Below are 25406 nucleotides of genomic sequence, written 5' to 3'. Positions count from 1 at the left end.
CTTTCACGCGCATATGATACGCCGTACAAACCGTTCTAATATTTATGACGAATACTACGAATCGTGTAATGGGAATATTGACGCGAAGCATGCGATATATCAACCAAGGGATACGAATTATTATACTGCATTTTTAAAAAAAGAGTCAATTGAACTTTTACCAAAACTTTCATTGACGTAATCAAACTGTGCAACTGTGTTAATAATACTTTACTATATATCTTATACGATTAGAATAATCCACAGTACATATATGGCAATATGTGTGTGTAATTTTTAATGAATTAAAGATTATTTACTTTTTAATAAATTTATAGAATATTTACAGTTTTTTGCATTTTAATATTTTCAACATTTTCAAACGAGATAGAAACTGACGTTTGGTATTTCTGACAATTATGGCAAGCGATTTAGAAAAAACACGATTAGCTAGGAAATGTAATGTAGCTAAAAAGAATCATAATTTCCGCAAAGTAAATTTCTGCACCGCAGGTAAATTATCAAGATGTGTTTTAAAAATGTGATTCATGTCCCCTGGTTGCTCGATACGCGTTTTCTTAGAGTCAACGAAAGTATAATATTAATGTGCATGCACAGTATACACGCCCGACACTCGTAACAGCTGTCCGTATCGTATATGTTACTTGCGGTAAGATGCACTGCGAGAGAGAGAGAGAAAGAGAAAGAGATATAGAGAGAAAGAGAAAAAAATAAACAAATAGAATACTGAAGCGTACAAGGAGGTTGCTTCTCAGACGGTAGCATTAGAGATTCAAATTGTAACACGGATACAAAGAAATGTTTAAAAGACATCCCGACAATATCCTCATCCACAAATAACGCGCAACGTTAATCAGACAAGCGGTTCAAGACAATGGCATGATAGATATAATATTAATAATAATAATAATAATAATAATTATATATATATATATATATAATTATTATATATATAATATATATAATATATAGATACATGGCAAATTGTTTAATTGCAAAAGTACTAATCATACTAATTACTGTATAAGAAGCGTGCATCTTTTTTCTTCGTGAAACAGGTTTGTATTCATATCCGTGTGTGTATGAATGTTCGTATGCCTGTGTGTATATGGGGTAGAGGGGCCGGGGGACGTAGGTGACGACAACGCTTTCGAAATAGCATAATAATAATTACTGGTATATAATAATAGACAAACACCAGATAAAAGGCAGTGGTTATTCGCAGTTATAGTTGCGGTGAGCAGTCGTGAGGGAGATGCCCCCGAAAGCTACGTGTTAGCCAAAGTTACCGAGAGATGCGGAGTATGTAACGGGATTCGCTCTTTAAACTAATCAAACAAACATCAAGTTTCCTGCTATCTAAGCGGTGCGTGAATAAAAAACAAAGCGGATTATTCATAGAGCGATGACCGAGATTATCCTTCTCTCTCGTTAACTTCGAAGGTTAGCAGCAATTAAAGTTCGAGCTTGCATCACGGAGCGCCATTTTTTAATTTTTTAATTTTTCGGGTCGGAAAATATCACAGATCAATTTCTATTTACGTTGGGAGCAAAAATGTTATGACGTGTATAAAATCCATCACTCGTCGCGATGTTTTACGAAAAACAATGCGAAAGTGAAGGAAGTAATAAAACGAGATTCCTTGAAGCTCGATCGGTGAAAAACAGTCACCTCGCGATTACGATCTTCAGGGAATTGAACAGGGACTCGTCTCGCATTGCGATCATGCGATCACAGGCGCATGTGATGCAAACTCGAGACCGGATAAAAAACTGGTTACAATAATGAGTCTACCTGTCCGCAGCTGTCTGTGTAGACGACACAGTGAGCATTTTGGGGGACCACTTGGGCCCCGACAGTGGCTAAGGCTGCTAAGGCGATCCACATGCAGCAAACGAGGCAGTGTTCGTACGGTATTTTTTTTCAAGTATCGATAGTTTTTTTTTGATGGTGGTTTTTTTCATTACCACACAGTCGGTTGAATTCGGTGGAGAAGACACCAGATCAAAGGAGACACGCGTGGAGCGTGTCCTCGGAGCATCCAGGTACATGTACGACAGTAAGATCGAATTTTTGTTTCGTGTGTTATCGTTCGGTTTCAAATTTTTTTAATACGCATCGTTCATTTCATTATGATATTATTATTATTTTTTTAATTAAACACTCCACACGAGGGACCATGATGAGTCGTCGGTTAAATTGCAGTCGCAGCCGTTCGTCGTTCCGATAAATATGCGCGCGAGAACACGCCAGGACGCGAATGAAAAAAAAGCGCGAATGAGAAAAATGAGAGCGTAAATTACGGAAAACGAAAGTGTAAATCGTCGGCTTGTCGTAGCGTCCGCGTGCGCGTTTCGTTTATTTATCCATTTATTTTATTTTTTTTTCGAATTCGCGTTTACACACGCACGGTCGAGTGTGCGATGCGAATTTCGAAATGTTGCATCGCCGCATAAAGAGCGAGCGAGCGTGTGTACGTATGTATATATGTGTATGTGTGTGTATAATACGCATGTTCGCACGCATTATTGTGCATTTTTAGATTTCGGCGAACGACGACGCATGTAGCAGAGTGTGTCGCGCAGTTAATGGAATCCCGATTTTGATTTTGTCCGCGGGTGATGGGCGGGCGTCGAAATAATGCGGTGCACATATACCAAGCCAGCGTTTCAAGAGAGAGAATATTCATTATAGTAATACATAATATATATACGTGTATTTATATATATATATATAAATATATATATCGGAAAAAATGGGAGATTATATATAAATGTATGTGCACGATAAAAAGCCCGCGTACGGATATAGAGGCAAAATTCGGGAAAAATCAATCAACCGATCGGGCCGAAGCACGTGATAAAGCGGAGAACAGGAGCGTGTGTCAGGTCGCCGCCACCCATCGACGAGCGTATATGTCACGTGTGTTTTTCACCGGCATTATCATTTCGTTTATTTTTCGTTTTATCACCGCGAACCATCGTTTTCAAGTCGCACGACAATGTTCCGTACGCCGTTTTATTTCGTTCATTCGTTTGCCAAATATTTATCGAACGATTCGGCGTGGTCGTCAACGAACAGGAAACAAGTTCAACGATTGTGAGAAACGGGAAAAAAGGGAGGAGAGGAAGAGAGTGAAAGAGAGAAAGAGAGAGAGGGAGAGAGAAGAGCGCCGACAAAATCCATCACCAAAAGTTCGTCCACGATTGGTTAGCAAACGGGAAAAAATAATTGGCGATTTTTCAAGTTTTAAGTGGCGTACAATAAACAATATCTCGCGTTGTTATTATTACGCATTTGCCGTTTACGCGTGAGATTGTTTCGCGAGTTGTCAGGTGACAATAAACATTTTTAATGGTATTAATTTTTTTTCGCAAAAAATTTCCGACGTATACGAGTGACGAGAAAGTTGGTCGCACAATCGCCACGCGAGTATAGTTTATCCGATCGAGATGAGGCCAGGATCATGGGTGACCGGGAGGTGGTGGGAACCATTGTAGGAAACCATCGTGATCAATCGTCGAAGGTTTTGGAGATCAATTGGAAGATTGGATCGGCGCCACGTAGGCCACACAGGATGTTGCATCGGGATCGAGTCGGGATGAAAGCGTCGGCGTGGGTAGTGGATCAAACGGTATGCGTGTTGGTGAATTTTCGGTTGAAAGACGTGCGATGGGTAATATCCAGGCGAGGGCAAGCATGAAACAGAAAGTTGAAAGAGAAACCATGAACGAACGCGTCTTAACATGCACCAGTGACGTATGTGTGTATTCTATCTCTATGTGTATGTGTGTTTATACGTGTAATAACACATATGTGTATAGTGGCTGGCACACATTCGTCTCGAGCCTGTCGTTAGAAGTCGCACGTCGATTCATTTCTTGCGCTGCAAACGAATCAAAAGGTGTATTGAGCAATGTACAAGTGAAATTAATCGTACACATCTCTCTAACACTCTGTGGCTCTCTCCCGAAAATCGGCAGAGGTAGCCGCAGACAGCGAATCCTTCGAACGAGTACGCTCTCGTGCATTCTCCTCTATAAAGCGTTGCGTTTTACGTTACACCGTGTTTCGCATGCGCTAGTAAGTGTTTATATTCGAGTTTTGTCGAGGCGACAGTTTGACCAGGCAGTAGGTACAGATGACTTCCCATTTGGAGCGATTGATGCATTTCCAGAAAGTATCGAATCCAAATTCGCGCTAATCAAAATCGTTTCAAATTGGATTGTTTTTCGTTTTGAATAGCAAACGTCTCGAGTTTGTAAAATCTCTGAAATTATATACACTTACATTACATGCATTATTTTCAAATCGCGATTTTTTTCAATAAATTTAAATCTCATAAAGTCTATTCTTTTTCATCAACTTGAGATGTAATAACCTGAAGCTAAAAATTAAAGCACAGTCGACGAAAAAGTTTGAAATTTTGATTATAAAATTTGTATTTATTGAATTAACTTACAATCGCTACACAATTTATTATTCAAATGTTATCCTGAAAAATTGTATTCTTTCTGAGATTTTAATTTCTAAATATTTAGTTATTATATCAATGAATTAAATAAATCTAGATTAGCAAAAAAATAAATTTATCCCTAATTCTTCACAGATGTATATTGTAATCTTTCTAGATATTTAAATGTCTCGTTTTTTTTTGCGAATTTGATTTTCACATTCGTTTCTAGGAAATGCACTTGGCACGCAAATCGGGGGCTACTTATTCAACTAGAATATGTCGTATGGGAAAGACGCTCAGATTGATGTAAGCACACATGAACTTACTCTGTATCTACTACAAAGTATGTGATTTGCGCCAATGTTCTAAATAGCCTATTAAGTATAGTAGAATAAGTCTTATTAAAATGACGATGTGGAGCTAAAGCTTGCATATGCGATACAATAAAGTGCTACTGCGATACTTACATTGGAAACAGTGCTGCATGTTGATTTTAATATCGGCGCAGGTATGCGGGTATGCAAGGAAGCGTCGCTTTTGCGTTCAAACTCTTTAGAGCACAGAAGAAGATAGACAGCGATAAAAAATATTGATTATTATTAATGGCAAATTTGATAAGAATCATGGATAGACGGCTATATTACAGAAGCACATATAATCTTTTATTAGCCACGAGCGCAGGAAATGACTTGCTCTTGTACAGCAGAATCACTACTAGAACCTTTCTAGTAAACATAAACGAATTTTCTCTCGAATTTCTGTCGATGTAAATGCTTAAACAACAATCAGATCGCCGCCGTTTCGATCATCGATATCATTAATATCATTAATGCGAGAATCCAATCACGCTGGAACCCATCATTTACGTTCGCGAATCGTTCGTTGTATCCAGAGAATTGGAGTGTAACGACAAATCATCCTGAAATCGTCATGGACTGCACTTCCGGGTTAATTTGCTTCCGTACGCGCGTGAGCCATAAACTCTTCTTTACGCACTCGCGTGCAGTTGCGTATATTTGTTATACAATAAATAAATAAATATATATATTTTGCACGCTAAAAAAAATTTCATAAATTATCCAGAATTTTTTATGAGTCTTTCCAAGGCTCTTCCTTTTACAGCCAAAATTTATGATGCACGTTTGAAATCGCAAAAAATTATATTGAGATGACATATATATAAATATAAAGGAAAAAAATAGCTTGAAATTACTTGCGATTTACTACGTGCTGCGAATGGCTCTGCTCGTCGAACATGACGGAAGCGGCAAACGAGGCGCGTCTAGAAGCAGCTAGCGAAGTAACTTTGCTGCGATAAGATACGAGGCTGTAAACAGGATTACACAGTCCGTAAATCGTAATAAGTATTGCATACCCTTGAAACGGCAAGTCAATTTTTGATAAAAATGTCATTTACCGCCTCTTAGCTTATCGCACGGTTGCGTAGCACGACCTGCGAAGATCAACGATTCCAACATGACGAAGATAATTATCTCTGAAATGAAATTTTTCGTTATTGTGCAGATTGCGATTATATTTTGGAACCATGATCTTCGACTTTTTCGTCAAGATTTTATATTTACAATAGGGGCTTATTGTGCCAAGCGTTATGGAAGAGCTCATTAGGCACACACGCACATCTTACGCAGGCTTAGCGATGAGTAACAAAGAAAGCTGGAGAGGAAGCGAGAGGAATGCAGGATGATGAAGTGGGGGACGTACCAGAATATTTGAAAAAGGTCGTAATAAGAGAAACTAAGTTCATTACATCACATGCTTTAATTATCAATATCGGGATAATAACTTTATTTCGAACAATTCTTGTATCTATTTTTCGATCAAAATTTCCAAATCTTTCAAAAATGCAAAAGCCGCGTACTACGAACGTAGCGTAAATAATTTCGAGTTTCGTCGAGAAACAATGATATTGCAAATTTAACTTGAATTTATTACGTTTGTGACATAGATAGATTTTAGTGACCGAATTAATTAACATAAGACCTTTATTCCGGTACTGCATCTCGAAATTTATCTTACGTTACATCCGAAATATACGACTTGGGAGTACGATAAAACGCGATAAGAGCGCCGACCTTCTTCTCGATGACGATCGACCACCTTTACCGGGGATCGGAACTTGATGTGGCGATTGTATAGAATAATAGGATCGAGAGATTAAGGGTCGACGGTGTATACGTGTGTGTCTGTGTATATATATATATATATGTGTAAATGTGATCGGAGAGAAGGATAGGGTATAGACATTAATATACCCAGATACATCTCCGTGCCTCAAAAATATCGCAACTAAAGCGCGGGAGAAGCCGTGAAGACGGAAACGAAGGTAGGCGGTGGACGTGTGAAGAGATTAATTACGGGAAGCGGTAAAGAGGCAAGAAGAAGAAGAGGACAGCGAGTCGTACGGCATTTTTTTACGGTGTTCGCCATAGTAAAAGCGGCTAACATCTACATATGATCTTAAGAGAAGACCCGCGTGCTTGGCGTAACTCCCTCGCGTGCTCTCGGCGATAAGAGAGAGATCTTGCAGAATCACAGGAGAAAAAATTCGCCACGGTTCATGGATGCAACGACCGCGATAGAGGAAATATCGCCGAGGGCACGCGACAAAGAAGGGACACCTTGCGATTTTAAGGAGGGGAACATAATTGTCGAAATTAACATAAGTGTGTTCGGAAAGAACACCGATCGCAGCGGAAGAAACAACATGTGATAACAACGATAATAATAATAAAGATTAAAAATAAAGTAGGCTAACGAAAAGGAGAAGAGAAAGTAGTTACGATATAAGCATCGAATCGGACAGATGAGAGGAGATTAAAAATAAGGGAAGCAGGAAGCGCGAGGCTAAGACTGTGAGCAATAATGGGCGCAATATATACATATAATATATGTATATATATATAAATGTAAATATTACAAGGATTATATATATAGCGAGTCTCTCGGGAAGAATTCTGTTTCATTTTTCTTTTTATCATAGAAAGAGATGAAATAAGAAAGAAGCATTAATAAAACAAATATTCATGCATTTCTCAAGCATTATTATTACAAATACTGGCTGACTCCTTGACAAACCCCGTGTGAGCGTGCACGCGCAAAAAAAATGTCGCATTCGGGACTGCGAGATCGACTGCATCTATCTCGAGTCGGCGGCGCAAGCTGTCGCGTTTCATCACTTATATTCGTCGTGCCTCGCGCGAGGACGACGCCAATCCTGACGTTCGCAATCGGGACGCACACACATAAACGCGAGTACACACAACACGGTGGTGATTCGAAAGAGTTCGGACAGACTCGCGTAAAGATCTGCGCGCTCGCGCGCGCGCGTACAATTGTTGCGCCAAGTTTCCTGCATCTACATTTCCCGGGGTCGTGCGTAATGTAAATTCTCGATATATCGATATTATACATATGTGTAAGTCTGGGTACGTGTGTATATGTGTGTGTGTGTGTGTGTGTGTGTATATGTTTACATACATATATGTATAATAATGTACAATGAAGAATTTTAAAGACACAGTATACATTACATAATAATAAATACTAGATGTATGTGTGTATATAGTTATATTCGTAAAATGTTTCTCTTTCTTGTAATAATGTCTATCGTAATAGTGTAACTCGAACATGTGTGTATATGCAGCTTTATATATATACACATAGTTCACAAAATAATTTCCTGTATACGTGTAATCAGCTTTATCTTGCCAAGTATGTACTCTTTTCCTCCCTTCGTTGCATCGCGTTTAACTTACATGCAACAACGACAAATACGTACGTGTATATATGTAATTCATTATTATATTAATATTATAATTTGTTTAATAAGGATATATAAATATAATCATATATATCGCGCGTGTAAGTTCTTTTTTTTTTTTATCGTAGTGTTTCTCTCTTGTGTCGCGAGTTTAAATAATGTAGGCATTTGTTGTATACGCGTGTGTGTGCAATGGTGTATAGAGTGCAAGGGGAAGGCACTTCCGCTGTTTTGCCGATGTCACACCGAAAACACGGGATCGCGTTTTCTCGCTTGTCCATCATCGTACAAGACGCGCTACACTAATACACGTGCTCTTTAGAAGAATACTCTCCTCTAGTAAAATATAACGAACATTATTCCTCTTATGTGGAAGTATGTAGGTGGCTTTGCGAGACAAAACAATCACAGTTCTAAGGAAACATTTTGCTACACGATGCAACGACGGATGACTGATCGATCTTCCGAGCATCGACGCATCGAGCAAGGACGTCACATTCCGGGTTTTCGGTGTGAATTCCAAAAAAAAAAAAATTAATAATCAGCCACCCTCTCGATAATGTACGTATATAATTTGTAGACATCAAGTTGAGGAACCCTAAAAGTGTCGGTCCGGTATTTCAGGCTCGAGCCTATCGTCGTCGACTCTCACTATCCACGGACCTGTGTTTGTAGAGCCGTTAAGTCGAATCCTCGGCTTATCGAGAACCGATTAAAGAATTTTGTTTGTCGATGACCTTGCGCATTGTCATCTTCTCGAGTCCTTTAGCGCCATGATATACAATGTCATAACGTGACAACGTGTGGCATCGTAAATGCCGATCGCGTATAATCAAGGGCACTGAAAGAACTGATCTTATTCCAGTGTTTTGCGCATGCGAGAATAGTGTATGCGTGTACGTGTGTACATATAGGTGTTATACATTACATATTATCACAAAGGATCCGCACGTGCGTTCATCGTAGAATAGAAACAATTTCTTCATCTCGGGACGAGCGCTTCGATAAATTCCGCTGCTCGATAGTGCTTAGGCGTTTGCCATTGTCGAAGAATTTTCTCGCGTGACATTCGTTATGGAAGACCATGGTATCCTTGAGAATTCTCGATTTTGATTCCAGAGTAGTGACGTGTAACCCTCACTGACAAAAACTTTGACTTTACAAAAACTTTGACTTTACAAAAACAAAGAACCTCGTCGAACATCTATTCTCAGCTTTAGAGCAAGTAAATGATTTTTGTGTTAATTATAATATTCATAAATTACAAGTATAGATTGTCATTATTTAAAATATACAGATTGCAATCATATTAAAAGAGAAACAATCGCATCACTTCAGTCTTATAAATAGATAGTTTACACTATGGAAGAGATACTTGTGAAGTAACCACTTAAATATCATTAAAAATATGCTACATTATTTTTTACCGTCTTAATCTTTTTTATTTACGTGCAAAAATATTGTAACATAAACAACAGATAAATAAAAGAAATATTTTTATCTTAAGTCTGTAATAATTTGCCTCCTCACACATACTTTGTGCATTATTTATAATATAATATCTACGTGTTTTGCAATTCGATTATTAATAATATAATCGCTACTCTAGAATCATTGTGAGATAACTCCTGTTCTACAATCTTGTGCGTTTTTTTTTTCTGCATAAATAACGTTATGATCCTGAGGAAGAAGTTGTTTCTAATGTCGCGGAAGAACCAAAGAGATTGAGGAAATTTATGCACTTCTCTCTTTTCCGTCATCTTCAATTTTCATGTTTTCTCGAGAACGAGAAATACGGTAAGAAACGATTCGAATAAATTTCTCAGCGACTGTAATTCGCCATCTCGCGACCGGATTAAAATTAGAGACTTTTGCGATTTAAAATAAATAACACATCGTGAATGGAATGAAGGTTCGTCGAGAGAATAAACTTTACTTGCGCGTGAATCGCCGAGACCCAAATACCTCATCTCGTTCTGTTCTTCCGCGTTTTCGTGTACACAAATTTTTACCGTTGCACAATTCGTTCGCTCGGTTTGCGAAAATTACGATACGCGACCGGCCGTTTCGTTCATTATCCGCTATACGTGTCAGCGAGTGCTCCTTTCCTTATATATGTACATATATACATACACATATATATATGCACATACATAAGTAACTCTGATATATAGATATAATTTCCAATTTCATTTCTGTATATGTATAAAGAAAGATTATTTACAAACTCATTATATATATGTATATAGTACATATGCATACGTACATACGTATATATGTTTAACTATGCATCTCGACTTAAAGAAACTTTCAAATCACTGGCAGACACGTGAATGCGGACAGAGAGAGAGAGAGAAGAGCAGGTGCTCGCGTTTTCTCGTAAGACGCATGCGAGAGCCAACACCAGCACCGCATAATCCTCCGCTATTCTCTCTTATCTCGTTATACGCGAGTTAATAAAAATATACGCAGTATCTATCATCTAAATATCGTGTGAGTGTCTTAGGTGTTACCGTTTGCGCGGTCGTGTAATATGATGCGCATGTGAACGTTCGCTTTCCTTCCACCCCTCCCGAAGGGGTGATCAACGAGACGTTTTTCTCCTCCCGTCTCACCGCCTCCATGCAAGATTAGACCATTTTTTTGTATTCCCTCCTCTTTCTCCATCGAATTCCACGTAAATGCATCCGCGTATTCCGCGGATCCGCAGTTTTCCCTTTTTTTTCTCGTCAACTGTTACTTCTCCCATTCGGCTAAATGCATAAGCTCGTAGATCGCGAATTGACGAAGTTCACTTTGTGCAACAGACTCCCCCGAATTGAATCCATCAGGACAGAAGAGTACGTTGTGTTCGAGCACGCTTACGCTAAAGATATATAGATACGCTAACTAAAACAAACGACTATCCTAAATTTTACGAATACTATATAAGACAAATAAAGGCCCGCCGGAAATCCTCTCGGTCGGGTTTATACTCGTCGATGTGCAAGATACTTTTAGGAAATGTATGTTATATATATAGGCATAATATATCCTTAAGTCTAAACGGAAAGAAATACAAGTCAAATCAATAAAAATTTTAAAACAACTCTCTAAACATTAACAAATATATCACGGCATTGAATGAGCCTCGTATATAATCCAAAATATATCTCGGATATATTTATATAACAAAGAAACCAGTTTTTCTTTTAAATGTACTACATAACATTAAAAATGCGACAATGATTTGCGCGATTATTTAACCTTGTTCCGCGATAAACAAGCAAATAAAAGATTTCGAACGTATTATTACATTACATAAACAAATAAATCTAATAAAATAATCTAACTTCGCATAATAATCATTTCAAGAATCTGATCGCTGATTAACATTATGCTTAAAGGCAAGTATCGCACATAACGTGACATAGGCCGAGCGTTGTTTTCATCTTCCTTCTGACGGACGTTACGTGTTAAAATTTGGACGAATGACTATAACACAGAAATTTATATAGTTCCGAAATAAAAATATTGCGGCGTCAATCTTACGACGCAAATATATTGACTTATTTACAATTTATCTTATTAAAAAAAAAGAACGAAACAGTCACGCGAAACGACACATAACACTTTTAACGATGCTCTCTGTGGTAAAATAACGCTAATTAAAACGGCAAAGCTAAACTATTTCTACATATTTGCGCAAAATATCGCCATTATTCTAAGAAAAAAGCAAATAAAATAGGCAATTGATATCATCTGCAATTCTTTCGACCACGCTCGATGTTTCGCAGACTCTCCCGCCCCTCTTTCGAACGCGGTCTCGATCGGCCAGTCGTTTCAGATTCACTTCGACAGTAACAAAATCGGAACGGTATAATCATGTCTCCTCATTCGGGCAAGTAATTAATGCGGCGGGAAAAAATCTCGCACTTCCTCGCGTTGTTTACCGTTCTCTTTTGCGGTTGTACGCTCGAAACGCTCCAAATGGAATCGGGTCGATAAGGCACTTTACCGACAATGTCTGACTAGAAAATGAATCTATTTTCGGAACTTGTTTTTTTTTTTCTTTTTTATATACCAGCATTTCACCTCTCGCTTTGCAGTCGCTCAGCTAAACAGTCTGTCCCTCTCGCGAACAATGATCGATTTCTCGCTTCTTGAGCACCGGTGATGGAGATTAATCTTAGAACTGCACTTTTGTCTTACTACATTTCTCGTTGCACTATCGATACAGTCGAAGATTAAAAAATACGCAATTTTTTGACAAAAATTAAAGCTAACAAATTGCAAATCGACACTTTGTAAGATTACACAAAGAATATATAAATAAGGAATTTATTTCTATCAGGAAAAAAATATAGAAAAGTCAAATAACAACAAATGAAAGGGGAATTCATTGAATTCCGTCATGCAGTTTATAGAGAAAGCTATAACATTCTAGGACTAATTCCCATCTGGTTTCGCGCAAACACAAGTATCAAATAATTATTTCGAATTATAGATTTAATGTATTTTATTAATTTTGTAAAGCAAAGCTTATGTAACCGCGATTATGTCTAAATATAGTCAGTACAATCTGATACCGACTAAGATTATCCTACAAGATACGACCGCAAAACTCTATTCACTGTAACGTAATCATTGTTACGATACATCGCGTTTCTGCTAATCGTAAAGATCTTTTTAATTCTAAAATTATCTAAAATATATCGCGCTACCGCGATAACGGCAATCATTATCCGTAGTGACTAATTGCGGAATCGATCACGCTCGTTCACGCGAGGGAGAGAACGGGAGGTGCCCAGAGGGGGAAAGGAACAGTACTTTCTCGCGAGAGGAGACGGGTCCTCCCGAGCCGGCGGTCAGGGATCTTTACGATGTCTTCATCTTCTTATACGGCTGCATAATCACCCCGGAGCTGACCGGGATCGCTACTTGTGGCTGTGCCGCTATCGTCGCCGGGTTGCCTATCTGCGGTATCTGCGGGACGGCCGATACGCCGGCCATTCCGGGTAGAACGGCGTATGGATTCTGGACGTAGGGATTGGTCTGCATGGTCGCGGCACCGGGAACAGCTTGGACATAGGGATTCGGCAAGATCTGCTGCCTGATCAGGGAATATGGATTAATCGGGGTGGCCGTGGGTGGCGGTCTCGAGTACGCCAGGATACCGGCTGACAGCGGTGAGGTCAGAGCGCTCGGGATACCGGCCAGGCTCGAGATGACAGGTCTGGGAGTCGCCGCGGTGGCCTGCAGACCAGCGGCGGCGGCGGCGGCAGCGGCCACCGCGGGATTCCCGGCGGCGGGATTCATGAGGTTCTGCTTGTTGAGAGCGACGCCGGTGTAATTGAGCGCGGCCAGTTGGCTGAGGCCGTAAGACTGGGAGGCTTGCGACATCTTAATAGCCTTGGCGTAATTTTTCTGGGCGACCTCTTTGGCAAGAGCCGCGGGATCGAGAGGGGCTGGTAAACCGGAAGCTGTCATTCCAAGACTGTTGAGCATGTTTAAACCCGCCATATTGGAAGCAGCGTTATTATAAGCGGAGCTCATATTCGTTATAGACGACATGTTCGCCATAGAGGCCATAGAGGCCATCGAGGCCATGTTCACCATGCCGGGCATCGACGTTAGGCCGGCCATCGAAGTCAACGGACTCATCGCTGGTGGCAGAGCCAGCTGATTGATCTGCTGTTGTTGTTGATGCTGCTGTACCTGCTGCTGTTGTTGCTGCAGCGACGACGACGGACGCGAATGATTCAATTCGGGAGAGTTACGCGCATTTTCAACATCATGATTCTGCGTAGTAACCGACTGCTTGTTATTGCCATTACTATTGTTACTGTTATTGTCAGCGGTCGGAGGCGGCGGCGGCGGATTGTTGCAGGGATCCATCAGCACGCCATTGTTGGCGTCGGCGCAGTTATTGACTGTGGCGCCGGCGGCTCCCTGGGAGGAGGAGGAGGAGGATTGCACCACCATCGCGTGGTGGTTGCTTTGCACGTTCGAGGGTTGCACGACCGATTGGTTAGAGGTTTGGGTGGGTAGGGGTGGTGTTCCAGTGTACTCACATGACACAGGCACGAAGGGCTGCTGTAACTGCATTAACTGCTGATAGGTCGTCGCGCCGGTAGGCTGATAGACCGGCACGCCGGACTTGTCGGCCGCCGGTCGTTTATACGGAACCATCCCTGGGAAGGCCTGCAAAAAGAATTGCAAAAGACATCTACGATTAGAACGGGTGATAATACGAGCGACGTGGCCGCTCGAGCGGAAGCTTCCTACTCCGTGAAAGCCTCGACTCCGTTTCGGCCGGGGATACGATATTATTGTTCGTTCTCTTTTGCGTGTTCGTGAGTTTTCTTGATCCAGCCGTGCAGGGGACGTCGGGTTTGACGTTTTTTAAAGCGGTCGAAAGGCCGAGTCCTTTCGTTCTACAATCGAGCTTAATGATTTGCGTAGCGAATTAATTTCGTAAGATGAGTCGATATCGATATGCTATTACAGCGCTTTTTCGTTCTCTTTGCAAAACAATCGCATCACGTGGAATTACATTTGAATCTTTGAAAACTTGCGATATCATTGTTGTTTTACAAAGGCACTGAAAAACAAACCGCTGTTATCTCGTTATCGATAACACTTCATTTTACGATGTTTGTAAATTTAACGATAACAAAAAAAATTTCATCACTTTTGATGAAATTTTACTGCAAAAAATTTTGTATCTCCTTGATTAGACATCTCCACTAGACGGGAGATTGTATCGATCGATTGTATATTAATCGCGACTACAAGCGGTGAATATTAGCTGTGATACGTGAGGAAACGAATCACAGCCGTATGAATTATGATTCAGTGTTTAGGTTCTGCACTTACAAAGTTCTCGTAGTAGAACGACCCGACAGACTTCATGTCCATCTGCAACAAAGACAGGATCGGTTTCAACTAATTTCGAGGAGGAGGCGCGTTGCGTCTGTATAATTGGATTTTCGAGACGGGAAACGAGAGAGGGTCGCGTCTCAAAGAAACGGAGAATGGAGACGATGGCGCGGTGAAGAAGGGTGTTTGGATTGTGGTAGTGTGTAAAAGTTGTGCCGATGACGCAGCTTGCGGCGACGTTTCCCAAACGACGACGTTTCGTTGTTGGATAACTGCAAAATGTTTCGTTCGTTCTTTCTTTCTTTCTTTTGCACTTTTCCTCTGTTTCTTTTTTTCTTTTTACTACTGGGAGCGTGTCAGAAAGACCAGCCATTGTACTAGTATCGAGAACCGTGCGCGGCTCGATTAAAGAGAGACCGTCGTTCTGCATTAATAAACGATCAAAGTACCGATCGGAAAACTGCACTGTCGCTTTCCTATTGAAACCATTGCGAGAGCGAAGGAGCAGGAATCGCGCGCTGTGATAAATGTCGATGCTAATGCGTTCGACCTGAAACCTTTTCGTTCGTTCTCGCGAGATAAACGCGAGACAAATGAGCCTTTTCCTCGAGCAAAACGAAGAGAATGAAGAGAAAGACATAAGAAAGAGACAGAGAGAAAAAGAGGGGAGAAAGAGAGAGAAATGGAGAGAAAAAGAGAGAAAAGAGCAAGTCCGACAAGAAGAATTATTAATAAAAAGCGCAATTGGGCTCAGAGAACAAAGGGCTTCGCGATACCGACGAGATGCGAGAGATTGGCAACAACACGGATTCACGAAAGCTGATAGAGAGGCTTGCGGTGATATACGTGGCGAGCGGGCTTTACCTTGGTAAAGTATCGTCTGCGCGACAAAACGCGTGCAAAGACGCAACAAAGAGGGGAAAGAAAGCTCAACAAATCAAGATCTCTATCGAGGTGTGACACGTTCGAGTTAGAAGCTGCAGAGCTAAAAACGAGATGCAGAAGCTCAGAAGCTGATGGTAAAAGTAACCGGGAATGAAACATATTGTCGCACAGCGGCATAAATACATACATATATGTATATATGCGTGTCATAACAGCACGCGTGTTTCACACGCAAGTGGCACGAAGTCAATGACGACGCACGGACATACGATTGTGCCACGAACGACTCTGCTGGATCACATACGCAGAAAGTAAATGTAATTGCGAAATTATGTCGCCAGTAAGCGTGTGCGCGAAAGCGAAGAAGCGTCTCATTGCGTTTTGATTAATTAGAAATGTGCAACCGGCTATCTCACGCGAGAGGAAACGTCCTTTTTTAATTCTTCATACCGTGTCACCTATTAGGATTTTCAAAGATATAATATGTATCAATAAATAAAAAAAAATTTTTTTCATCAAATTTCTTGATTTAGCTTTTCTAGCCACGTATTAAAAATGTCGCAAAAAAAAGTTAGCGCTCTTTAGGAAAGCAAATATTCACGTGTATTACAAAATGTAAGAATTAATGATATTATTTCTTGCGATAATTTAGACTTGACTATGCTTTTTAGCTAAAATTTAAAAAAATGTTATATTTTAACAATTTTTGGAAATTGGACATAAATTTATTTCTCCAATTAAGACTCATAAAAATTGAGTCCTTATTAGAATATAGACCTTATTAGAATATAGATCACTTAAAATTTTCTAGAAAAAGATTTTTTTGTCCAATTGCGTTGAGAAAACGACTTGAATTGAAATTCACCATAGGAAAACATCCCTAATTCCTAGATGTTATGATACATCCGGTATATCTGAACAAAGAAAATCCATTCTGGTTCGGTTGTTTCAATATTATCACGGTTCAAAATTTTGGTTCCAGAATATTGATACACTTCTATAAACAAAGATTTTGCATTCTTATGAATTTATATGAATTCTCTGCAGGCACTTTTTTCCGTCTTTCCTCGCGCATTGAAAACTCCGTACCGAAAATACCGAGAAGTTATGCGCGCTTTCCGAAGAAAACCCCTATTTGTACAACGAAAATCCATTCTCGTCCTGACGCCCGAAGTTAGAAAGTTGCACATGGATAAAATCACGTCTCAAGCCCGAACGAATCTGTCGATCGCGCTTCAGATCCTGATTGGCAGTATGAGCGACGGAGAGACAGAGAGAAAGAGCGAGATATATATATGTATATAGAGGTAAAAGAAAGGGAGCAGTATATTAAAAAAAATAGCGAGTGTATGTAAGCGATCTACAGTGCTCTTTAGCGGACTCGACGCGACTCTAACGAAGACAGGCCGTCTCGCGGACGGCGGATCTCGACTTTTTTTTTTCTTTCGAAACGCGCGACGTCGCGGCGACGAGGTTTCTCAGCTCGAGGATCCACCGCGACAGGACTGCTGCCAAAACTTCGGTCATCGTTCAGAGCGTCGAGGGGATGACGTTACGTTCCACCATCACCTCGGTAGTCGCTTAAGCACAACATGCATCATCGGCGCAAGCTCAGAATTTACACAGAATTTCTAACGCTCCGTAGACCAGCAGCACCATAATATGCCGGATTCGTGGCGTGCCGAAAAAGTGCGAGGGTCTCCTCGCCCTTCTTCACTCTCTCTTTTCCGTTTCATTTTGCTTCGTGAGGAGGTCCTGACATACGGAGATTAGAGTCGATGGTTTTCTCACCGAGCTCGCATCGAAACACGCGCGCACTTCCGCGATCTTCATCGATCTTTGCGCACCTTCGGAATTACCGATTCCGTTTCATCAATGTACGACCAACGTTCGGCTTTCTTTTAACCGTTCCAATATTATCTCACATATTTCGCAGAAATATTTTTTTTACGACGTTTGGAATAAATCTTTTTGAAAACAAATTAAAAAATTGCGAAAAATAAAAATTTCAAAATTTTGTTGCAATAAATGATCTGTTACTTAGAATATACAAGTGCAGAGAAACACTATTCACGCGCTCATTTGTATAGGAAATAGAAAGAAACGTCGCATATTACGATCACGTGTTCTTCGTCAAACATTAAAGGATTGAAGATAAACATTTTTTCTTTTTAAATATGTTTTATCCGCATTCAAGGTTCTCTTGCAGATGCCTCGCTAGTGCGCGCGTGTTTCGAAACGTAAGCGCGACCGACGAGCGGATGACGATCGTAACGAAGGGTGAATTATTTTCATCCGATCGTGGATCCACTGATTTCGTCGGCCGAGGAATCGCCAAGGGATAAATATATGTTAAATCATATATACGATATTTTCGTTAGCCACGCGCTCCGTATATACATATACCTCCGACATGAACGTGGCGTTTCATACAGATCTCTCTCGCGAACGGCAACGCGTGGCTAACGATCGAAGAAAAAAAAGTAGTAAGCGATCTATAAATACATTACGAGGCGTAAGCTCTGATACGAACAACATTGCAACGAACGACAGTGGGAAGCGAAATCAAGAGAGAGAAAGAGAGAGAGAAAAAAAAGATAGAGTCTCTAGAATTTTTCTTACACGATCGTCTTTAGTTGAAAGCCGATACGTATCTTGTGTGTACGACCTGAAAACGATGCGAGAATAAACGCGATAAGAACATCACAAACTGGATATTCTAAGACATTCGTGAGATACAACCCTTTCAGTACCGATTTCAAATTCTAGAAAAATCATTTGAATTGTAGAATCCAATCGTGAAAAACCGCACGTGACGTTGTTAAAGTCATGGGATTCTTTTCTTGCAAATTTTGTTTTCACCATGTTAGCATCGTGAAGGTTTTGATAGCGTTATTGGTATCCTAAAAGTTTTTACTATAGCGATATGTTGCACATGGAAATATCGGCATTAAAGAGATTTCAATAATGACACTATATGTGGCGTTGTCAGGATCGTAGAGATTTCAGTTATGGTACCATATGTGTAACATTTCCGATATACGCTTCAATCGTGATATGACGTCGCGATGGTACTGAAAGGGTTAACAAATGTATTCTCGTATCATTAGAATTATACGCGACCGTTTTGCACATTTTTTTGGCTAATAGAGAAATAGCGGGACTCTTGTTAGAAATAAAAATGAAAGAGACAGGAGGCTAGAGCTCTAAGCGCGCTCGGCAGTGTATTCACAATCGCAATAATTATGTACTTATAACTTAAGAATACGACTATATGGAATTTCCGGAAAGTGGCCTGAATTGTTTCGTCGTTCAAACTTTACAGCGCGTTGGAAAACCGCAATGTCATTCATAAGAGATCAGCAAAGGAAGAGAGAAAGAGAGTAGAGAGTCGATTATACATTTATCGCGAAAGACATACACATACGCTTTTCCATTTGGAAAGTTTCTCCGATCGAGCACGAGCAAGTAGACGCAAACATCAGCTCGGAAATCTGTGAGATTAGCATCAGATTATATATGACTATCAGCAACTAGTTTCTTGCACTTTGCTTAATGACGTTGAAAATTCGCCAACACCGAGAGCATTAAATTGACTCGATAAAGAGATAAATTTAGCTGATACCGTGATATCGCGCTATGCATATTCAAAGTATCATTAATACAACTTTGTCTCGTAAATACATCAGTTAACCCTCGTTTGTCAGAGTATAATATATTCTTTTTACGATAAGAAAATCTTGAAAAACACACACGTACGTTTCGCGATAGATGCAATCTTGACTCGCCCGCGATACCGAGGCCACTTTACCGGAGTCCAGCTACAGAAAAAAAGAAAAAAAAAGAAAAAGAATGGAAAGTGTACTCCATGCATAAGCCGTGGTACCATTAGCAGATCATCATTGGAGTCGCGCATCCGCTTCTTGCCGAGCTCGATGCTCGCCATACTGGCGCTCTGCAGTCCTCCGGGCATCGCAGTTGCCGGAACTCCTGACATTCCGCCAGCCAACGCACCCATTCCCGCCACACTCGTCGGCATCGTCGCCGTCTGCATTTTTTTTCCGTTTTTTTTTTATTTTTTATTTTCACACACGTTCGTTCGATTTTTCCAATTCCACGTTTTTTTTTCCGTGACATTTTTATGCGTGCAGATTTCGTTTTTACAGTCGTACATAGAGTTCCGTGCATCGCCGTGCGTCGACCACATCCGGTTCCGTTTCGGCCGTTCCCGAGACGTCCCCAGTCGAGATATTTTCATTTTTTTTTTGTTCGTGTGTTAGAGCACATTTATACATATTTTGTTGTATCGTTGCGGTATGGTAGTGATGGTGGCATACATATATATTTTTTTTCGTATATTTTGACGTATGCATGCGGTGGTATCGGTCGATCGTGCGTGTGATATTATTTATGTTGATTTTATTATTTACGTTGATATATAAGTGTTTTTTTTTTTCGAGTTTCGGTCGGCAATATTTCGCAGGCGTTAATTGGCAGGTAGCGAAGCGTACGAAGGTATTGTCAGCAAGCATGTAGAAGCATCGTCAGGCGCGGAAGAGGGCAAGATAAAAATCAAAAAAAGAAAAACAGACCAGTTGAGGCTAAGGCAAGAAACGACAGTCGCGATATATAAATATATATATATATATTTTTTTTAATTTTATGTAAAAAAATACACTCTTGTATGTGCATGTGTATGCGTGCGCGTGTAAATGAGTCTGCGCAATAGGTATTTTTTGCTCGTGTTCGCGCGAATTATCGCGCTTACATCACGTTACACGTACAAGTATACACATGCATGTACGCGCGGAATTAATTGCTTACGATATTTTTGCACGATCGCGCGTAAGACGATACACGCATGCCAATTGCGTGCGTAATATTCACATCGAGGGTTTAAAATATATCGCGCGAGTTACTCTCGTACATAAATCCCGAGTGACTAAGTAATTTCCCACTTATTTATTACGTCGTTCGATCGTTCTATCCTAGCTACATATGTAGATTTTTTATTTGTCTCTCTTTTTTTACGCGCTGTTTAATGAAAATTTCGCGAAAATTCCGAACATAGACTCAAAGATAGAAATAGACGCGTGACGTAGATTTTTGTACAACACGTTCTTCAAACGCACGCGGGAATTCTTGCAAGTGGAACAAGAACGATTCTAGTCAGACGCGCGATCGCACAAGCTTCTTCGTCCGATAAACGCGGCTGTGAATAACGATTATGAGCCGAGTCGGCCATTTACATAGTTCGAAAAAGTTCGAAGAAAGGTATTCTCTCTATAATATTCGTAATATCGGTTTTTCATATTCGCGCTTTACATGTTTCTCGCTTCGTTCAGAACACGATGGCTCTCGAATTACTGGACAATTGACACACGTGTACTGCAAGCAAATAACGCGATTGTCGCGCTTTCATTTACTTCCGATGCCGCGTTTATCGGAATTCAACCGCGTCACTCTTTTAAAATGCATTTAGCGATGACTCGCAGAACGCACGTTTCTACGAGACACACAAATATATAAAGATATCACCAATTAATAGTAGTGGCAATAATAATAATTATAATGACGGTGATGATAATAATAATAATAATTATGACAATAATCAATAATAATAATCATAGCACGTTAGGTAGGACCAACGGACGTAGCTGGCGTCAGCGTCAATCTGCGAGCTATTTGGCACTAATTCGTTATTTTTTATCGATGTTAAGGCGAGAGAAGGAGAGAGAGATAGAGATAGAAAAGTAACGCATCTACGTGGCAGAGTACGCTGTCTAGAGTGACTAAAAAAAATGAAAAGCGGAGATCTCTTAACAATATTGAAAAATCAGAATCGGACGTGGAAAAGGGGCGCGTAGATAAAGAGGGACGCGAGGTACGAAAAAGAACCGGTCCCACTTCATCGGGTCCATCGACATCGGGCTCTCGGCTGGCGTTTCTGACTGCGGCAACACCTGCAATAATCGAGGCATTCTCTCCAAGTTCATTAGTTTTGCGTCTGTCTTTCACAATCTGTATTTGCCGTGTGGACATACTCATATGTACAAGTTATATATATACATATATATAAATACACATATATGTAATTTGACTCTTTGGCTTCCCGCTCCACTTTTCTCTCTCGCTTTGCGTCAGCGTCTGGCCTCTTCTCTTTCGAGGGCTTGCGAAACGGAGAAGGCGATCGAGAGAAAGAGAGAGAGAGAGAGAAAGAGAGAGTGATAGAAAATTATATATATATAGTGAGGAAATTGTGGAAGAGAGTTTTACAGAGAAATGCGTGCAAGAGACTGTAAATGAAGCAAAAAAAGAGGGCCGTCTCTCTTAGAACCCGTACTTCTCGTCTTTCTATTTTTACAATACCTGAAAAATTTACGAAAAAGACATTGATTTAGTTTGTAAGTTAATTTACATCATTTCTCGTGAATATCCAAGTGTATGGTGTTCTCTTGTTCAAATCTCGAACTCGCTGTTGTCGTCGGCATCTTCTTTGAGGGACAGGGATAACGATGTCGTGATTATGTTTGTGATACATGTTTGTATATATGTGTAAGTAAATGTGTCGATATGTGCATGCGCGTATATATATATTTACATGTTCGACGATGATTTTGTTCTGTACAAATCGAGGATGCACGAGCCTGTGTGCGGCTCGCGCGTGTCGTATGCGGTTTCACAGTGATAGATCTGCACTTATACGTGCTGGGGATATAAACTTTGTGTCATATACTTGACAAACATTCAGGTATGGCGTAACAATTCCGAAGAGTGCATTACGTCGCGACGATGACCCTCGTTGGCGAGACGTCATTGATATGCATACAATCCGGGCTAATGATAAAATATATTATAGAACTCATCGTAATATTGAAGTGATATTACTGAAAGAACTTTGTAGCCATCGGGAAAACATATGTAATATTCGAACCAAAACAACGGAAAATTTGTTTATTGTAAGCGCATTTTTTTGTGACCAAAATGCAATTTATTATCGAAATATTATCGACAATTTTGTTGCTAAAGTCTTGCTGCTGGATAATTTTATACCTTTCGAAAAACGTTTTACGTGTAAAGATTTTATTGAGGGAATTTTGAAAATTAAGAATAAACGCGGTAAGTTTTCTCGCGGCGTCGAACCATCGACGGGTCATCCGAAAGAGGGAACGAGAAGAAAAAACTGAAGAGAATTGACAAAACAAAGAATTCTCCCGTATTCCGTGAGCACGTTTCGTTCTCTAAGAGATCGCGATGTCGGTCCGTAACCCCCGAGGCAAATTCGGACGAAAAGGCGATTTCGTCGGTATACGCGGTGTATGCACCCTTGGGAAATTGAAAACCACTTTTAGAGAATGAGACTTCCCTGCCAACAAGCTGGTCTGCCGCAATCATCCATGTGAGACTTTTCCTCCATTGTGTCCGGGTGTGGCTGCAGGTCTTCCGCGCGACGTCGCTGAAAGTCTTTCTCGCTCTTTCTCTCTCTTTTACTTCTGCTTTTTCTTTTCTCTATAGCTTTTATTCTCTATTCTCCCGGATAACAAATACGCTCGTGTCCCGGAGACAAGGTTCACGTATCGAAACACGGCGATCGAGTCCGCATCGGAAAACGGGGTGCGTCCACCCCCGCGCTGTTTACGAATAACGCTACGATTTCGAAACAGCCGCCGTCCAGTCGTATTTTGTGTCAAACACGTTCGTAAAGAAGGTAATCTCGATTATTCGATCGAAACGAGCTCATTAGTCATCGAACCGTTGACCCCCGAGCGCCAATCTTTATGATCGTAACTGAATCGTTCCTCGCGTTTAATTAAAATAATAATGGGAAAAATGAATAAACAATGAAGAGAAATATAATCGCGTTCGCGATCAACCCGCTAGCGTATCTTCTTCAGAGAAACGAATGGAATCAGGCCAAGAACGATCGGAGGACAACGGCGACCGAACGGTTCCTAATTTAAGAACCGTCCTACTTTTAATAAACGAGTCGCGAGCGAGCGAGTGTGCCGCTAACGTTGTCAACAAACGCGCATCAAGTGACGAGAACTAAGAGACAGATTTGACAACGGAAGTTGGACAACGACATTTCATCGCCTGGCCCACACACCTCCCAACAAACCCGTCGTATATGTTCGTTTCTTTTACTGTTTCTTTCTTATTTTTTTTTTCACCGTCTTCTATGTATCTTTCGGGGACTCTTAGTGTAGCGTTTTTGTGTGGGGCAGCAAAACAGCAGCGGGGTTGATAGCCGGGTTTCGTGCAGCACAGCTTGTCAGCAGGGTGGTGTACGTGTCATTCGTAAAAGATTTCTTTTCTCAACTACATCTTATTTACAAGAATGTGACCGGATCCATTTCCCTTGTATTTCAACTCGATTGAAAGGTTATTTGGCAAGCTGCTTTAAATAAATTGTATAATTTAACATAATTCATGTAATAAAATCTCTCACAAATTAAATAATATAATATAATTGCATGTGTGATTATTAAATTATATATAATTCAAAATGCTATTAATTTTGGTATTAATTATCTATTCGACAGACAAAACGTCTGTCTAACAGAATAATGCGAACGATATAAATTCTTATATAAATTCTAGTCGTTACTCTTGAAATTTTCAATAGGAAATGGAGCGTGCACATGGCTGCGAAAGTATTTGTATTCATTATGACCTAAGAGGTACCGAACAGGTGATTGGTGTATTGCAACTAGTTCTTTGCACCTGGGTAGCTGCGATAGGCTGCTAGAAAGAGAGAAATAGAACAGTGGTGTTTTGGTGATGTTAACAAGAATTTTGCCTCGTGTTCTACTCACTACACACTACAGAAACGGCTGAACATCATACAGGAGTATGTAAAATATGGACAAACACAAAAGCGACAAACATGGGACGAGAACTATACAACATATCGTCGGGAGAAAATCAATAGTAAAATCGAAAATAGTAATTGCACTGTAAGAAGACCGGGAACGGAATTCAAGGATAGGAGAAAAGATATTAAAATAAATGGTCTCTGTGGTAGTTATACGGGAGACGATGCTTTTTGCATTCCGTTTTCTCTCTTACATTTCTATCAAAAAATTAGCTGAAATGTAAATTAAACGAATAAATACTGTGAAGAAGACAGGTATCATTATTTTTATCAAGTTGTTATCATCGAAAAATATCGTTTCACGTGATATCATATATTCTATCAACTTAGCGCTGATAATTTGTAGTTTGAAATTAATTAAAAAATAATATTCGTATCATTATGGCACGGAGATTCATCGTACTCCTGACATAACTATCATGCATTTCGAGCACTGCGCAACAATTGGCCAATATTATCATCGTTCATCTCTGTCTTCACGCGTGATAACGATCGTATGTATAAATACATGTAGATCGCGCATGTGTATTTCAGCATCTATCTATCT

General features: G+C 40.2%; 1 protein-coding gene and 1 long non-coding RNA gene across 16 annotated transcripts in view; one reads left to right on the top strand and one right to left on the bottom strand.

Annotated features, from left to right (window-relative positions):
• LOC145972463 (protein muscleblind) overlaps nt 1-25406 on the bottom strand; it is a 374150-nt gene that overhangs the window by 5775 nt on the left and 342969 nt on the right. For 7 of the 15 annotated variants that reach the window (XM_083101109.1, XM_083101107.1, XM_083101105.1 and 4 more), the window contains 3 exons: nt 19871-20032; nt 15097-15138; nt 6218-14421 (listed from right to left, as the gene is read on the bottom strand). In XM_083101109.1, the coding sequence (XP_082957235.1) occupies nt 13096-14421; nt 15097-15138; nt 19871-20032 (1530 nt within the window). In that variant the 3' untranslated portion in view covers nt 6218-13095. Of the gene's footprint in view, nt 1-6217; nt 14422-15096; nt 15139-19870; nt 20033-25406 lie in introns of those variants that run through there. The other 8 variants (XM_083101106.1, XM_083101111.1, XM_083101108.1 and 5 more) reach the window with 3 other exon arrangements.
• LOC145972464 (uncharacterized) lies at nt 970-8336 on the top strand. The gene is made up of 2 exons (XR_014439172.1): nt 970-3635; nt 4687-8336. It is a non-coding gene; the product is annotated as an uncharacterized LOC145972464 (long non-coding RNA).

Source organism: Camponotus vicinus, unplaced genomic scaffold, assembly GCF_025532165.1.
Source record: "Camponotus vicinus isolate PSW18456_S1 unplaced genomic scaffold, iyCamVici1.0 SCAF_5, whole genome shotgun sequence".
Classification (NCBI taxonomy): Eukaryota; Metazoa; Arthropoda; class Insecta; order Hymenoptera; family Formicidae; genus Camponotus; species Camponotus vicinus.
Note: the sequence above shows the minus strand (reverse complement) of the source record. Positions and strands in the feature narration are given on the sequence as shown.